This window comes from Pteropus vampyrus, unplaced genomic scaffold (genome assembly GCF_000151845.1).
Source record: "Pteropus vampyrus isolate Shadow unplaced genomic scaffold, Pvam_2.0 Scaffold156, whole genome shotgun sequence".
NCBI lineage: Eukaryota > Metazoa > Chordata > Mammalia > Chiroptera > Pteropodidae > Pteropus > Pteropus vampyrus.
Genome location: NW_011888937.1, coordinates 1,361 through 19,601, shown reverse-complemented (window position 1 = coordinate 19,601; position 18,241 = coordinate 1,361). Strand labels below are relative to the sequence as shown.

The 18,241-nt window shown below is 38.8% G+C and overlaps 1 protein-coding gene across 1 annotated transcript; it reads left to right on the top strand.

The window, feature by feature from the left end:
* The first annotated feature begins 583 nt into the window (after positions 1 to 583).
* LOC105298532 (protein RMD5 homolog A-like) lies at positions 584 to 17,905 on the top strand. The gene is made up of 2 exons (XM_011369856.2): positions 584 to 1,161; positions 17,735 to 17,905. The coding sequence occupies exons 1-2, from the start codon at positions 1,020 to 1,022 to the stop codon at positions 17,887 to 17,889; spliced, it is 297 nt and encodes a 98-aa protein (XP_011368158.2). The 5' UTR covers positions 584 to 1,019; the 3' UTR covers positions 17,890 to 17,905.
* The last annotated feature ends 336 nt before the right edge of the window (positions 17,906 to 18,241 follow it).

Genomic DNA, 18,241 nt, shown 5'->3' with positions numbered 1-18,241 from the left:
AATTCTCGCTAGCAACCTCCGCCCGGCCGGGCCTAGTCTTTCAACCGCGGCAGCAAGTCCCTCTTCCAAACGTTAGGAGACGCTACCTCCCGAATGATAGGGAGATGAAATAATTTATGGTTAGGGCAAAGTCTTATGTAACATAGGCCTTTTTATTTCTGTCATGTTTCACCTTACGGTTTTCCAGAAAAAAACTTGCTTCCTGGTTTCCTCTCCAAGTCATCCCCTCCAACAGCGAGACTATTGGTTTGGCCTCTAGGCCCGGATTGGCTGAAGGTTTACGCCTAGGCCAGGGATTGGAGAACGTTGGTTCCTTACGTATTCCCCACGCCTATTGGTTCGTTTTCCCGGTTTCTGGGCGGAGTAGTTACGGACGGTTTCCACCTTCTTGTTTACGGAGCGCGTAGTTGTAGCGCTCTCTGAGTGCCGTGGTTCTCTCCAAAGTTTCCTCTTTAGCTCCTCGGACCAATTGGGTCCCTGCTCCACCCTCAACCTCTCCCTTGCACGTCTTCCATGTGGTACGGCCCTCACCTTTAGAGCGGAGGCACGAGCGTATGCCTGTCGCGTTCCTCCGCCCGCCCTTGTGGAGCTGCTTCCCCTGGCGGGTGCGCTTGGTACAGTCCGCGCCGCCTCCTTCCCTTGCTGCGGTGTCCCCCCTCGGGTCCGTGGCTCTTGGTGCCGCCCTGGAGAACCAGGTCATCAGCCGGTTCCCGTGAAAACAAAAACAATCGGCGGTCGCGGGCCGCCGAACGCATTGAGCGAGGACTGGGGACGCGGGACCGGGTGGGGCGAGCAACCCGGAGTGGCGGTGACGCGCCGGGGGCCGGGCGCCATGGGGCAGGCAGGCACGGGCTGCGCGGGTCTCTCCCGGCGCCGGGGCTAGAGTGCCCGCCGCTTCAGCAGCCTGCGCCGCCCGCCTGGGGGACGAGGAGCAGGACGCGGCCTCGGCCGGGCCCGGGCCGAACGACTGCGATCACCCGGGCGCCGGGGAGCCGAGCGCCGCCGTCGCCGCCGCCGAGATGGATCAGTGCGTGACGGTGGAGCGCGAGCTGGAGAAGGTGCTGCACAAGTTCTCCGGCTACGGGCAGCTGTGCGAGCGCGGCCTGGAGGAACTCATTGACTACACGGGCGGCCTCAAGCATGAGATCCTGCAGAGCCACGGTAGGGCGGCCCGGGTGGGCGCATGGGGCCGGGCCCCTCCGGCCCGCGCCCTTCAGGCCATGGCGGGCCGGGAGGGGTGCCCTAGGAGGGCCGTTCCCTGCCTCCCCGAGCGCGCGGAGACCCCTGTGACTCCCCCCCTCCACCCCATTTCGCCTCATTTGCCTCGAACCTGCCCGACCTGGTTAACTAAGAGTGAGCGCAACCCACCCGTAAATCCATCCCGGAGCCGGGTTCATGTTAAACCCGCGTGGGGGTCGGCCCGCCGCACCTGCAAACCTCCGGCCTCCTGGATCGGTGCTCCTTGCCCCCACAGGCCTGGAAGGTCTCGCGTAGTACCCGCGGTGCGGTGCCGCGGGCTGGAGGTGCGCGAATTGCGTTGGATCCAAGAGTCTGGGTGATGGAGAATGAGAGATAAGAAGCTCATTTCTTTTCCCCTGTTCCAAATCTTTGGTCGGGGACTGACTTTCTTTTTTACTTTTTTTATTTAATTAGAAAGTCGAGTGTTATTCTTAGCCGTGGATTAACAGAACAGCCGCTCCTTGCAACTTCAGAATTTGCTGTGTGGAAGCAGCGCTGACATGATTCCTAGGGAATTAGCTGAATCAAACTGGTTAGCTCTCCTAGTGTAGCCTGTGATGAGACTGAGGAAGAACAGGCAATTATCCCTGAAGCAAATTGTGGCACAGGTTGTTAGTTACTTCCCTTAATTAGTCAAGTTTTTCCTTGTTTTCCTTTAAGAAAACAGATTTTCCGTAGAACATCTTTTACCCAGGTTATTTCGTTGCTTCCCTAGGCCCTGGGGGCAGACACTACCAAAGTTAACTTGTGGAAGTTGGTAGGGAAGGGTTTTTTTTGTTTTTGTTTTTCGTTTTTAAATAACTTTAAAGATCTGGTGTCCTTACATTGAAATATTCACTTCTGATTAAAAGGTAAAGGACTTTAATAAGTTTATTCAGGAGGTTGGGAGGGGGCCTTTTCAACTCGTAGGGTGAAATTTATGTAAAGGAAGGTTGGTAGCTCAGGTAAAGGATACTTGTGGCAGATGGGATGAGGGCAGTGACACTATCTGAGTGGCTCTCCTCCTTCATTCTTCTACACCTTCCTTTCTCAACAGATTTCAGTTGAGAGTAAGTGCTAGTCCATGGTAAGGGAGTCTTATAACAACACCTCATTCTGGGCTCCGGCAGTCACTTTTGAACTCTGGAGAAGAAGCAAACCTGCAACTGTAGTCGGGGTAAGAGTTGAAATATATTAATGTGGAAAAATGAGCAGATCTAGATGGTTGCTTGTGAAGGCGAATGGCGGTGGAGTGGTCTGGGAATCCTGGGAAGGCTCTGGTGAATTTGGTTTTGGACAAGTGAGATAAAGAGAAGTCAAGGGCTTAATGTTTACTGGTGGCTGAAGATGCATAGATGGAGTTCGGGAGAAAAGGTGTTGGTCTGGAAAAAGAATATAAAAGAATATCATTTTTTAGCTTAATTTGCCAGAAGTTCAAGGATTGTACTGAGCTCTGATTCTTATCTTTGATTATTTTGATTAAACTTAAGTTTCTCTTAATTTCCCCAACTCTGAGAGAAGAGGAGAGCACTGATGTCATTTAGTTGTACAAGCCTTTAAATGAGTTACCCTGTAAGCAAGAATTTTGGTCTTATTTAAGATTCAGTACGGTCGATCCGTTTGGGATCATTTCCAGTGTGCCCTTGATCTAATTTGGATAGTGCATTGGTACTTCTCAAACTTCTCTCACCCATGTGCACTCTTATTTTTCAGATGGATTTATGATTTTACTGAAATCTATTTGTCATCATTCCAGGCAGTGATAGTTGTGGTCATAGATTTGGTATGTTGGGCATAATAAACTACATATTAAAAATCATAACTATTAAAATATTCTTTTACATACAGGTAAAATCACTGTTCATATCAGTGGTATGGGAACTATATTTTGGACAACTCTTGATTAACAGATAAACAGTATGGATAAATTTAAGTGATTTGACTTGTGATTATATGCTTTTTAGCATTTTTTTTTCTGTTGGCAAATATATTTATATACTTCCTTTTGTGGTGGAAGGAACAACAGAAAAGAACTATATGTCTTGTATTGCTGATGTTCTAAATTCACATTTAGTAATAGAAGAGTAGACTGAAACAATTGTTGAACAGTTTTATGACATGTTTAAAGTGCTTAGGAAAATGTCAACCTTTGTAAGAGTAAAGTGCAGTTTTTAAAAAAAAAATAACTTCAGGCTGTTCTAAAGGAAGTCTTAATATGGTTTCTGAAAGTGATTCTCAAGGAATTTTCTAAATTTAAATTTATTTTGAGTAGATAATACATTCAAATGGGATAAATTCAAATGATCAAAAAAGATACCCAGTAAAAACATTTTCTCTCACTCTTTCTTATTCCTGGACCACTTAATTGGCCACCTCACAGACAAAATTTCCAGAAAAAGTTTTTAAGGGAGTTCAGGGAAATAATTTGTCACTATTTATTTTGAATTTGAAGCACTGGACTTGTAATTCTACTTACTGTGATTTAGGCTTAGTATTATCTCAATTTGCAAGTTGATAAAGACAATTTCATTTGTGGGAAGTATCTAAAACTTTTTTTTCGTGTGGTGTAAGTAGTAAAACTCATTTAAACCATGATCCTCTACTTTTATCTTTTCGGTGAATCAAAGAGAATTTAGTTACTGGTTGCAGAACTGTTTCCTTTCTAAAAATTTGAGGGTGACTAATGAGAAGGTAAGTAGGCAATTAAGCATGGAAGAAAAAAACAAATTATGGTGGTCACATTTTTAATTTCTGTGGGATGATCTTGTAACGGTAGACGGAAACCAAAGGTCCAGGGGTCATATGTTAGGTGTAACTTTTCATTCTAGAATTTGGATTTTACATATTGTTCATATGTATTGAAAAGTAGGCTTATATTATCAGTTCTTTCTGTGTTTCAGAGCATACCAGCGTTAAATGAATGTAAAAGGATTAGGATCAGGGTGGACTAGCTTTGTTTACTTATTCAGCCTTATCCTTTGGTGTACTTGGAGTAGGCTACATAGCCTGGTTTCTCATTTGTTAACCAAACTTTTTGCTAAATACTAACAAGACATTGTTGCAGGAATAATGACTGAGTTTTAAATTGAATAAAATTTGATATCTACATTTAATATATAGTCTGGAAAGTAGCAGCTATGGGTGGATAACAGTGGTCATTGTTCAGATACTCTAAGAGAAGAACAACTAGTAACCAAACTACTTGAGCTATTTTAGATGGTGAGAATAATAGGTCATTGTTGGTGTTTCCAGTTGGGTTTAGAAGCAGATTTAACTTTGTCAGCCATTCCTTTCCAGGCTCATCTAGGAGAGAATTCTTTGTTATTTGGCACCTTTTTCATTCACACGGGTATATTACTCAGGATTCTTTTGGTTGCAGGTGGCAGAATAGTTTTAATTAAAATGGTATTTGTTGACTCACAACTAAATAGGCTGAGGGTAGGCCAGGCTTGGCTCCAGGAGTACAAAGGATGTCATAAGGACTGGTCTTGTTCTCTTTCTCTCAGCTGTGCTTTCCATGGTTGGTTTTATTCTCAAAGGAGCTTTCTCCACAAAGAGGTAAGGATGGCCAATGGAGCTCATGTCATCCTTACTACTAGCGACCCCAAAGACAGGAACATGCCTTTTGTCTGCATTTCCAAGAAAATTACCAGGAACTTATTTCTATTGCCTTGGTTTGGGTCATATAATCCTCTTCCTGATTCAGTAATCAAGGCCAGGGCATGGAGTTCATTGGCCACCTTGGTCTGTGCTTGCCCTTTGTCAGTAGATGTCTGGTCATGTGATCCACTGTTGATTAGATAGAGGAGTTTTAGAAAGGAAAAATTGCACCTAGGACAGAAATTATTATAGTTATAAGTATTTGAGTTATATCGAGTCAGATGTTTTCTTGATTAGCCCAACCTTTGTTTCTCAGTTTTTGTTTTGCCTCCTAACTATAATCTTATAATTCAAATATTTAATAGTTAGTATGACTTAATATGTAGACTAGAGAAAACAACTTGATTCATGTTACCTTTGGGAATTTATTTGAAATTGCTTTAATGCTCGACATAATAAAACCCATTTCCTTAGGTTATTTTATCATTTAAGTAGTTTCTAACTTTGTATAATAACAAGGATAAACTCACCAGCACTTCTGTGATACTGTCATATTAGGGTTAATAGAGAAATCTCCATTGTTTTCATGTCTTAGTCCGTTAGTTATTAGAATGGTGAAAATGGTGTTTGAGCAAACTATGCACTTCGGATATTAAAACCTACTTGTTTTTATTTTTAGTCTTTATCTGTAAAACCTTTGAAAATAACCCTAAAACACAATTTAAGGGAGAATTGTGCAGGGCCCTGGGCCATAGGTATGTACTTGGAGCCTGTGGTACCCCATGTAATTCCAGAAGTTGGTACATACCAGGGAGATGATGATCTCTAACTGGGCATTTCTTTGGAAGCTCCAAGAATTTGTAGAAAAGTGGCAGAAACTTTCAGTCTTCTTAGATTAGGTGCTAGTCTAATGATTCAAAGAATAGGGACTAGAATCTCCAGGACTTGAGGCTTTTAGAAATATACTTTCACTTTGGGTGGGTTTGGTGATTGTATGTTGATCTCAGAATAGTTCTTTGGGAACATTGTTTGGAGAATCCATAATAAGGCTTATATTGCCAAGTCTTTCTCCACTTAAAAGTTTTGCACCGTGATACAGTGTATGCTGTGTATTATCTTTCGTAAGTTTGCTGTATCTGTGGAATCCATGTAAGTTTATCTTACTGCAGGGGTCCCCAACCCCCAGGCCTTAGACAGGTAATGGTCCTGGCTTGTAAGGAACCAAGCTGCACAGCAGGAGGTGTGTGGCAGGCAAGACAGTGAAGCTTCATCTGTATTTGTAGCTCTCCCCAGAGCTAGCATCCCGGCCTCAGCTCCACCTCAGATCATCAGGCTTTAGATTCTCATAGGAACACCTATCCCTGTTGCCAAAAAGATTGGGGATTGCTGTCTTATTGATATATTAAGGGGGGGAGATAAAGAGAGACTTCTTTTAAAAGAAACATGCAGGGCCTCAGTCCTCCAGGAACTCGTAGGCCAGTTGAGGAGATGAGTTTGTACTTATCCTTAAACAAAGACAAAACACAATTTTGTTCTTGAGCTCAGGAGATCTGGGTTTGAATCTTTGCTCTGACATTTATTGGTTCTACAATCTTGCTTAGCCTGTTTCCTTTTTAGTAAACTAATAACTTATATCACAGAGTTATGGAAATTAACTAGGTAATAGATGCGAATTGGCTTTGACATCTGTAAAATAAGGTGTATTTGTTATTTTTTAGGTCTGTGCCTTTAATCAGTGTTAAGCATTGTTTTAATTGAGACAGTCTTTAGGTGTATTTATTACTGATTATGTTAAAAAACATTCTTTGCCCAGGGATCTATCTGCTTAATACTGTAAGGAATACTCAAAAGGTTTAAGAGAGTCTTCAAGAAATTTTAGTTGGATCATGAGATTAGACTTTTACATTTGAGAGGGGAAGAATAACAAAGAACATGGCATAGTATGTATAACTGTTTCTGTTTGGTACAAATACTAGAAATTCAGAGAAATGGGAAGGGAAGGAGCCCTTAGAAAGAACTGCATGGAGAAGCAGTGTAGGTATTTTAATTAAATTTTAGGGCACCTGGTCAATAGTAGCTAATCACCAATTATAGGTGAAACTAGGCTAAGTCTTTTAGGAGTTACAGAGGGTAAGCAATTGTTCTCATGCCCTAAGAACTTTCTGTCTTGTTAGGGATATGAGACTGGTATGTTTTTAATAAACACAAACAATGCCCTGTAACATAAGGCCATATACAGATAGTCCCCTTATAGGATGGTTCCACTTATGATTGCTTAACTTTACAATGGTGCACAAGCTATATACACATTCAGTAGAAACCATGCTTCGAGTTTTGAATTTTGATCTTTCCCTGGGTTAGTGATATGTAGTACAATACATGATGCTGTACAGCAGCAGCAAGCCACAGTTCCCAGTCAGCCACATGATCACCCGGGTACACAGTTGATACCCTATAGTGTATTCATTGTGTGAGATGATTTTGCCCAACTATAGGCTAATGTAAGTGTTCTGAGCATGTTTAAGGTAGACGAGGCTAAGCTGTGATGTTCAGTAGGTTACGTGTCTTAAATCCATTTCAATTTATACTATTTTCAACTTACGATGGGGGTTATTTCTGAATAACTCCCATTGTAAGTTGAGGAGCATCTGTATATAGGCCAAATGCTGATTGGTACAAACAAGAAGGCATGGGAGGTGAGACAGGGAGAGACTTCTAACCTGTGGGAAGTTTCAGTAACAGATCGAATGAGGGTAGTAGGAAGATAGGATGGAGTGCCAAGAGAGGAGGTTGGTAAGAACAAAGGTGCAGAGGAGTGAGAGTGCAAGAGACATTTGGGGATCAGTGGAGGACCAAGGTGGGGAAAATGGGGTAGGAGAATTTCAATTAAATTGGAAACAGGTTTTATATACTCATGGATACCTGAGAAAGTAGTAGACTGGAAAGATATTGATGACTTTGGTTGGGAGGGCTTTTTGAACTGGGAGGGACATGGTTAGAGACCAGTTGTCAGCAGCATTTATTAAGCTGGTTGGAGTTGGAGTGAGGTTTGGCATGAAGACTACTAATTAAGGTTAAGTGTCAATCTAGATCTGATGAAATAGGGACTGGTTCATGGAATGGATGGAGTCTGGGAGAGTAGGAGAGAAGGGCTGGAGAAATCAAAGGTTAATATAAGGTTTTGAGCACGAGTGAAAGGTAGACAATTATGGAACCAGGAAGAAAAGAGGAATGCTAGGAGAGGAGAAGGTAGAAATTTGAGTTCGATTTTTAAATATGAAATTCACATTTAAATACTAAAACCTTATGAGGTTTAGCCTTTCATTTTAAAGATACAGAGATGCCTAGAGATAATTTTTTACATTTTGAATATGAAGAGAGTTAGTAGGCTATCTAAAGTGGACTGCCCAGCAGACATTTGCAGCTACATCCACTTTTTCTTCTCTCCCTCCGGTTCTTGCCTTATAGTCTACTTTTTGAAGCCATTCCCTTCTTTCTTGTGGCATTTTGGTCTAGCTCGCTGCTCCAGGAGCACTGTCAGTCTGTTCCATGTAATTTAGCTATTTTAAAAAAATTTTTAAATCTTTTTTTTCCCCTGTAATTTAGCTTTCAAATATAAACTTACTTGTTTTTTTTTATTTCCTTATTCTTGGTTTTGCAGTACTAGGTTATGATTTGGTGCAATAGATCAGAACACCTGCCTGCATCCACTGTTCTGTTCTGTCAGGGGTTCACCGACAAATAACTATACTTTCCTTTGCAGATTTACCAACTATTAATATACTGAAAAAAGTTTCTTTTGTTTTCAGTGTATACTGTCTGTGGTAAAATAAATGAATGAATGAATGAATGAAAGTACATTTTATTTGTGTCTTTTCCTTCCCCTGAGTACATCTCTATTGAGCAGCTGCTGTGTCCTAGGTGCTTTGGTAGCTCATAAGAAGTGTAAAACTTTAATAGGCCAATTTAGGTTGTCACTCACAGTATGATAGTCCTTGTATTATTTTTGTAATACCAACCTTACCTTTTCAAGTTTCAAGTTTTTATATTTTAATATTTTGCAAGCGTATTAATGTTTACTTTGTCAACTACTACTTTAGAATCAATCTTGGACCTTTTTATCCTTTATCTCTTTCTACTCCCGTCCTAATTTTTTTAATCTGTCTAGTACACAGTTTGTACCCTGAACATGGCTGGACAGTCATTTGGTGCTCAGTAAATGTTAATTGAATTAAATGTCATAATTTTCCCTTCCTTAAGTCTTTAGGGTTTCATTTTGTGTGTTTTCTGGTATGAAGACTTTTTTTTTGTAAGAGTGGGGTAAGGTAGATAACTTTCCCCCTCACAGCCTTCTCCCCTTGATAGCCTTCTTAATGATGCCCAGTCTTTTGGCTTTTCCTACTTTAATTTCTTTCTTAAAAGAACTAATCTAGAATGGACTCTGGATCATAGCTCTAGGAGATCTGAGTTTTAGGTACGATTAGGATTGTTTACTAAATGAATTTCTTTGTATTTACATTCAGACTGTGTGCCATTTTGCTTTCCATTTAATTTCAAATTTAAGCTCTCTGTCCATATTGTTAAAGTAGAGTTAACTTTTAAAAACTCGAAAGAGCTCAGATGCAATATATGTAATATTTATAAATTTATATATTTAAAAATTTTCCTGGATAGTCAAAACATTGTTAAGTCGAATCTTTGTGATTTCTGGGGAATCCTGCTATTTATTTTTACCAAAATATATAGTTTTAGATGGTGAAGTTTTCAGCCTTTTTGGAAATCTGAATAATCATCATCAACCTTTCGTGTTCCTTATCATTTTTTATAATATGCACTCAATTACATGGGTCTCATCTCTCATGTGTTTGACTCTTAGGCAGCATGTGCTTAATGGTGTAATTGACACCTCTAAATTGCCTTTTATAGTCCAAATTAGAACTTATGATTATCTGCCAGTGAGCAGACATATCAAGCTATAGCCTTGTAGTGCTGCCTATCAACCAGCTGTTTAGTTTTAGAAACATTATCTTTCTTTAACAGTATGTATACAGTTATTTGAGGGTCCCTCCCAATCATAAAAATAAGTATCAAAATTGAAAATGCAGTTACTGAGTAAGGATGAGAAACATAGTTTTCATTCTCATTGTTATCTTTGTCTTGATTGTATTAGATGGCCCTAAATGATGAGCAAATTTTGTCACATAGTTGGCCATAGCTTGTTTTAAGCCATGTGATCAGTAATATAGGAAAATAATAGATATATGTGCAAAATGCTAAACTATATTGAAGATTATTTATAAAACCAGCATATAACTAGAATTTTATGATTTTTTACTTTGTGAGAACCAGCCACCCCTTTTAACGTGTAAGTTGTTTTTACCTTACAACATTCTGGCTTGGAATACACTTTTACAGGAACATACTATGTATTAAAGTTGAGGTGTATTTAATTTCATTGACAAACCTTGGGATTTTTTTTTTCACAAGCAAGGAAACTGGCTTAGAACACAAGCCCATAAATTCTTATTCCAAGTTTTAACCTACATTTTAAAGTTCTTCTTTTCTTTTTTGCGGGAGTTGTTATTTGGAAGAGAGAAGAAACATAACTGGAGTAGCTCTATTTTGTGAATGTTTTATTTGAAAATTGGTGTGTGTGTGTGTGTGTGTGTGTGTATTGACTGATATATTTATTTGGTATTGGGAAAATTTAGGCTGCACTGCTATTGCATAGTATGCACTAAACATCCTGTAAGAGAGTGGAGGATCAGCAAACTGCTGAGTGTGAAACCGTTGACAGTTTTCATAGCGTGTTGGTTCAGAGTGCATTGGTAGTGCCATAGTCTCCACTGCTGGCCTTGAAATTGAGAATATGTAATATACAATTTATTATTTTTCTATTCAGTTAGTTACTGAATGCTTAATATGTGCCTGTTACCCTGTTAAACACTGGGGATCAAAAATCCTATTCCTATCTTTAAGTAATATGTGGGCGGTGATAGACAAATATTTACAATGAAATATGAAACTCTTATAGGGAAGTATTTATATTGAAGTGTGAAACTATGATAGAGTAGTACAAGATATTATGGAAACATTTTTCTAATTTGTTGTTTCTGTAAAACCAATGTACATAAATCCTAACTTGGCTCTGCAGTGAAGCCCAGGGGTGGAGCTTGAAGTCTATGCTTGATTCTCTAAGTACAGTTTGGGAGTTAATCCAAGTATGCTTAATTCTGTTTGGTGAATGTCTGATTTTGGAGGAAGCCATGACTATTCCAATTTCTGAGCAGATCATCTTTAAAACCTATTTAGAAAAGATGCTTTTCTGTATTGAAGGAAAATTGTCTATAACTTAGACCAATCATGTGTATTGGTTCTTTGCTTGGATTTAAATCTCTTATTGACATGCTAATTATTTTACTTGTTGAATCAAGTCATAATAAAAGGAACCTTACTTGTGTGGTACAACCACTTAGATAGTTTGGTAGTTTCTGACAACTGAACATACTCTGACCGTAAGATGTAGCAATTACTCCTTGATATTTACCTTAAGGAGCTGAAAGCTGAAGTTTAAACAGAAACCTGCACATGGATATTTATAACAGCTTTAGTCATAATTGCCCAAACTTGGAAGGAACCAAGATGTCCTTTAGTAGGTGAATGGGTAAATAAACTGTGGTAGATTCAGACAATGGAATGTTATTCAGCACTAAAAAGAGTTGGGCTGTCAAGTCATGGAAAGACATGGAGGAACCTTAAATACATATTACTAAGTGAAAGAAACCAGTCTGAAAAGGCTATAGATTCCAACTACATGACATTTCTGAGAAAGGCAGAACTATGGAGACAATAAAAAGACCAGTGGTTGCTAGGGGTAGGGTGGAAGAGAGAGATATGAATGAATAGGCAGAGCATAGAGGGTTTTTAGGGCAGTGAAAATGCTCTATGATAGTATAGTGATGGATATATATTATACATTTGTCAAAACCTACAGAATGTGCAAAAGCAATGGGAGAGGCTTTGCATGTGTGGGGACAAGATGTAAATGGGAAATCTCTGTACCTTCTCAGTTATGTTGCGAACTTAAACCTCTAAAAATATAAACTTTTTTTTTAAAGTACTTGTGGTGACTAAATGATGAGCACTGCCTCAGAACTATTTCCTTCATTATTGTGTATAGGGCCCGAGTCCACAAAGTTAATTGCATTGAAAGACAGTTGGCACAGGATTTCATCCAGGGTGAAAAGTGACCACCACAGTGGCCATCCTGGATTCCATCATTCACCTTCAGATCTAGTTTAGTTATGGTAAAGATGGCTGTCACAGTAATTCCTCACGGCTTTACCTTTAGGAACTGGGTGCAATTAGATTTCTTTCACAGAAGGGTTCTCCTAGAAACATTTTGTTTTCAGATGGGGAAGTCAGAAGAATAGTAGAAGTCTCCCTTTAGGTCTTAGAAGTTTGATTTCACTCAGTTTGATTATTACAGTGATTTTCAAACCTGTTTTTACCTTTGGCTATATTCCACTGAATCCATTTGAAAATGCATTAGTGGACTCTTTCTCTTTGAACAGGGCTTTCCCGGGGTTCTCTTTCAGATTATTCCATTATACTTTTCTTGTGCTTCCAAATACTTTGTAGAAATTATTTTTCCTCTGGGCATACCAAAAACTCTGTGTTAATTAATTGACTTTATACTACTAGTATCTATCATTTATAAACTTGACAACCAAAAGTATAGGGACTTACAGATAGTAAAGGAAGAGAACAGCAGCATCAAACTCCAGATTATAACTTGCTAAAATTTGAAAATACGGATTTCAAGGTTGCAGCATGGAAGTTCATTTGGTTAAGTTCCAAATAATCTCTCTTCCAGCTTGGTCTCTGCTTTTTGTTCGCTAAGCTATTGTTTACTTTGTTGTCTTTTGATTGTAGACACAAACATGACTAGATGGATAGGAGTTGTGGCTTGCTTTTTAAAGTTTTTTAAATTGAGATGTAGTTCACAAACTGTAAAAGTCGCCTTTTTAAAGTATACAACTAACTGGCTTTTAGTATATTCAGAGTGGTACAGCCATTACCAGAACATTTTCATTACTCCCCAAAGAAATCTCGTACTCATTAACCATCACTCTCCATTTCTCCCTTCCCCCATCCCATGGCAACCATGAATCTACTTCTGTCTGTAGATTTGCCGTAATGTGTGACTATTTGTGTTTGGCTTAATTCACTTAACATAATGTTTTCAAGGTTTATCAATGTTGTGGTATGTATCAGTGCTTTATTCCTTTTAATGGTTGAATAATATTTCATTGAATGGATATGCCATATTTTGTTTATCCAGGCATCATTTAGACTTTTAGCTGTTATGAATAATACTTCATGTACTGTGTGGACATGTTTTCAGTTATCTTGGGTATATACCTAGGAGAGGAATTTCTGGGTCATATGGCAACTCTAACTTTCTGAGGAGCCGTCAAAGTGTTTTCTATAGCAGCTGCACCATTTTACATTACACTGGCAATGTATCAAAGATTCTAAATTCTCCACATCCTTGCCAACACTCTTGTTGTCATCCATCTTTTTCATTATAGCTACCCCAGTGGGTCTGAAGTAGCTTCTCGTTGTAGTTTTGATTTTTCATTTCCTTATTGACTAATGATGTGGAGCATCTTTCCCTGTGCTTATTGATTATTTGTATAACTTCTTTGGGAAAAAATGTCTATTTGAATCCTTCGCCCATTTTTTGTTACTTGTTTTGTTATTGTTGAGTTGTAAGAGTTATTTATATGTTCTGGATATTAGACCTTATCTGATGTATGATTTGCAAGTATTTTCTTTCATTCAGTGGGTTGTCTTTTTCACTTTCTTGGTAGTGTTTGAAGCTCAAAAGTCTTAATTTTGATGAAGTACAGTTTAATTACTTTTTTCTTTGGTTGCTTGTGCCTTTGGTATCATGACTCTATAAGGTCAAGAATACACCCATTTTCTTCTAAGAATTTGATTTCAGCTTTTACATTTAGTTCTTTATTCCATTTTGAATTAATTTTTCTATATGGTGTGATTCTTTGAATGTGGAAATCTAGTTATCCCAGCACCATTTGTTGAGTATGGCTTTCTTTTTAACTTTTCTTTTCCCTTGCTTTGTTTACCATCATTCCAAATACTTAAATTAATAGTGCCTGCAAATGTGCAAGGCATATGATAAGATAGTGGCGTATATACGGTTTATGATAAGAACCTTGTCTTCCCTTGAGGACTTACATGCGGTTGAGACTGATGATAGCATATATATATATATGCGAAGTTGTTAAATGATGTATGATTCAGTGCCAGAGGGGTGTTGGAGAGAACAGAATTTGTTAGGAATTGAGAAGACTGATTAAGTTTAGGCAGAGAGGTTCATAGTGGAGACAAAGTCATTGAGGTTAGGTAAGGTTTGGGTATAGAAAGACCACAAATGGTCAGCAGAGCTACTGAAGCATATAGATTTTTGGGGGTGGGAGGACAAAATATCTATGGAACACACCTTTTGAGATTTTGAAATTTTCCTGACTTACCAAGTCTTCTCTTAGTCTTAATTTAGTCTTCCTAAATTATGTTGTTAACAGTTGGAAGCACCTGATACATACTTTGAAACTGTACTTAGAGAAAAGGGCAGTTTCTGTTTTGGCCATTTGATATTGGATTGGGTACCTATGGATACCATCTTCTGTTTGCTTATCTTTTTATATCTCTCAGTAGTTGTCATTGAGCCAGACTTTCTGTATTCCATCTTCACAGTCCCTGCAACCTTCTAGGATTTCTTTTCTTGAAACCCTAGAGAAACTGTTCTTGTTATGGTCACCGATAACTTCCACATTGTAAATCCAGTGGTCAGTCTCAGTTCACCTCTTACTTGACACTGTTGCGCATTTAACACAATTGGTAACTCCCTGCTCATTGAGACCTTTTCTTCACTTGGTTTCCCCAACACCAGGCTTTCTTGATTTTTCTCTGATATCACAGTTAGTGTTTCAGCAGTCTTCGTTAGTCTCCTTTTCCAATTCCTCTTCACCTTGGTCTCATGAACTTAGAGTTCCTGGGACTCTCTTTTGCCACTTTTTGTGTGTGTGTGTCTACACTTGCTCTCTAGGTAATTTCATTTAGTCTCATGGCTTTTAAGTATCACCTGTATGCCAGTGACTCACAGATTTGTATATCCAGCCCAGACATTACTCTTGAACTCCAGGTTTGTATATCTAGCTGACTCCTCCATGTATGCACTGGGGCAACTACTCAACATCTTAAATTTAACAAGCACCAAACTGAACTCTTTATCTTTCCCTTCCTCTCATACCTGCCCAGCCTTTGGTCTTTTTCATCTTAATTGAAGACAGTTGCATCTTTCTAGTTGACTCAGGCTAAAAACTTTGAGGTCATCTGTGAGCTCGTTTGTTCCTTCGCATTGAGTCAGGAACTCCTACTGGCTTTACCTTCAGAACATATTCAGAATCCAACTGCTTCTCACCACCTCCATATCTAACATCCTGGTCTGAGCCATTGTCACCTGGATTGCTACCACAACCTCCTAACTTATCTCCCTGCTTCTGTTCTTGTACAGAACAGAGTTGTCAGCCAATTTTACCATATTAAAATCTTATGTCAGTTTATGTACCAGCTGTGCTCAAAAGCTGGCTGTGGATATCCCTTTCACTGGAAGCAGAAGCCAAAGTCTCTGCAATGCTACAAAGGCCCTACAAGATTACGACCCCCCACTATTTCTTGAGCTTCTCTCCTCCTGTTTTCCTTTGTAGGAAATCTACTTTAGTCACACTGGCATCCTCACTAGTCCATGAATAGTCTAGGTGTAGTTCTACAATAGAGCTTTTGTCCCCTCAGCCTGGAATGCTTTTTCCTGTAGGGGAGGAAAATAATTTTTCCTTTACCGTTGTGAGTTCTTGGCTGCAACCCCTGTAATAAAAGACAGATTAACAAGAGAAAAACAAGCTTATGAACATGTATAGTTCATGTGTACAGGGTGATACTTAGGGGAAAATGAGTAACTCAAAGAGTAACTAAAGACAAAAAGGTATAGGGAGTCTAGTTATGGGAAGGTTACCAGGAAAAGCACAGTAAACAAACAAGAGTATGGTTTGTTATGCAGATCTGAGTCCTACCTTCTCCATTGATAAAAGTTTCTCATAATTTAGAGTCATCCTCTTCCTGGAACTGAGAGGGAGACTCCATTTCAAATGGAGCTTTCTTTTATAAATGTAAATTTCCCTTACTAAAGGGTAACTTATTCTGTCATTTCTCAAAGTAATCCTTATGCTAAAGAAGCATGTTTTGGGGTGGCATATTCTGCTACCCTTCACCCCTAAGGTAGTCAGATAGCTAATTCCCTCATTTCTTTCAAGCCTTTGCTCAAATGTCCCTTTCTCAGTGAGGCCTACCACATCTACCCATTTTAAGACTGCAATTTCTTAACGCACATATACTCTCATCTCTTTTATTTTGCTGCTTTCTCCCACAGTAGCATGTATCATCTTTTGTCATACTATGTAATTGACTTATTTTGTGTATTGTTTATCTTGTTCACCAGAAGATAAGATTTAGGGCAGAGATTTTGTTTTGTTTCACTGCTATACCTAATGAGTGCACAATAAATATTCATTGAGTGAATGAACATACTAGGTTACTCTACTTTTAGGCTTGTTCTTGTTCAAATTCTTGGGCCCTAAATTTTAAGAACCACTGCTATATAATATTGTGTAGGATTTTGGAAGCCATGCCTTTTGCTTACAGTGGAGATATGTAAATATATGAAGTAATTGACAGATATAACTGAAATTGCCTCTATTTCTCTCTCCTTCCCTCTTCCCTTCTTTCTTTTTCCTGAGGAGGTAGCACAGGGAAAGAGAATATAAACTATAGTAACTTTCCATTCATTTATCAAGGGTCCCCAAGACCACCTTTAGTGTCCATTGATCACTGGGAGGGATAAATGGGACTCAGCGTGTAGTCACACTCATGGCTAAGAGTTATTGTGGCAAAAAGATATAAAGCAAAATATGCTAAGGGAAAAGGTACATGGGCAAGGTCCAGAGGAAACCAGGAGAAATCTTCTAAGAGTCCTCTCTCAGTGGAGTCATACAGGGACATGTTTAATTATTCCAGCATCAAATTGTAACACTTAGGAAGTGTTTTCTACCAGGGAGATTAGAGACATTGTACTCAAGGTGTTTTATAGAAGACTGATCATATGGGTACCATCTCTTGCCTAGCTGTACACCAAAATTCCAGTCTCTCAGAAGGAAAGCAGGAGTTTAGCATAAACCACATTGTACAAACAGTTGAGGCACAGTGAACTATTCTTTTCACAAGTTCCCAGAATAAGGGTCAACCTTGCAAGGAGGACTTTCTAAAGATAGCAGTCTCTCAGGCCTGTTAACTTATTTTTACACATCATGATATCCAAAGAACTTTGTTATTTTTTCTTCTACTTCTTTATATAGAATATAAAGCGTTTAGACTAAATAATCTCTCGTTAGGAAATTTAGTAACAGTCAAAATGTTTTGAGAATGACTTGAACAGTTTAAGTGGATTGAGTAAGTGAGTTTATTTACTGAGACATATTTTCTGAAAAATCCCTTGGTAGTAGTATTCATAGTCTGTGCTGGTTTTAGTAATTACAAAAGTGGTTTGCTTTGTAGTAAAATTTTATTATTCAAAAAATTTTTTAAAATTACGATAATTTTCTTAGTGTTCACTTGAAAAATATTATCACGAATGTGGCCATCTGCTTCAAAGCAGACGCTGAGTTTTCTTCACTTTTCTTCTACTTTTCATGTTCCAAAGGGTCTATTTGAAACTTGTCATCTTTGCGTTTGATTTTGTGAGTAACTAATCTTTTTTTTTTCTTTTTTTTTATAGGCCAAGATGCTGAATTATCAGGGACACTTTCACTTGTTTTGACACAGTGCTGTAAAAGAATAAAGGATACTGTTCAGAAATTGGCCTCAGACCACAAAGACATCCACAGCAGTGTTTCTCGGGTTGGAAAAGCCATTGATAAGGTATGGTGTTGAAGGAAGTGTTTGGTATTTTTAAGCATCAGCCTTCATCTCCTGTCACTGCTTTAATAACATTAGCTTTTTTATTATTTTATGCTATTCCTCTCATTCCTGCTTTTAATAACTTTTGCAAATCTGGTTTTACTATGTCATTCTTAAAGTTCCCTATTGCTATTATTTAAAAAACAAAAATAAAAACAAACCAGAAAAAACTCTTTTGACAGCCTTGTTATTTATCCATTTATTTAAATGAATACAGCTCCTACTGTCATGATGAGTAAATTTCCAAAGAAATTTTAACTTACTATGAAGGAGTTTGCTTACAGAAGTAACTTTTCTTACTTCCTGAGTAATTCCCTGGCTGCGA

Excerpts from the sequence above, each read along its gene's own strand:
- LOC105298532 (XM_011369856.2), top strand. The coding sequence starts at position 1,020 with ATGGATCAGTGCGTGACGGTGGAGCGCGAGCTGGAGAAGGTGCTGCAC. Across the intron at positions 1,162-17,734 it reads TGAGATCCTGCAGAGCCACG|GCCAAGATGCTGAATTATCA; the intron begins GTAGGGCGGCCC and ends TTTTTTTTATAG.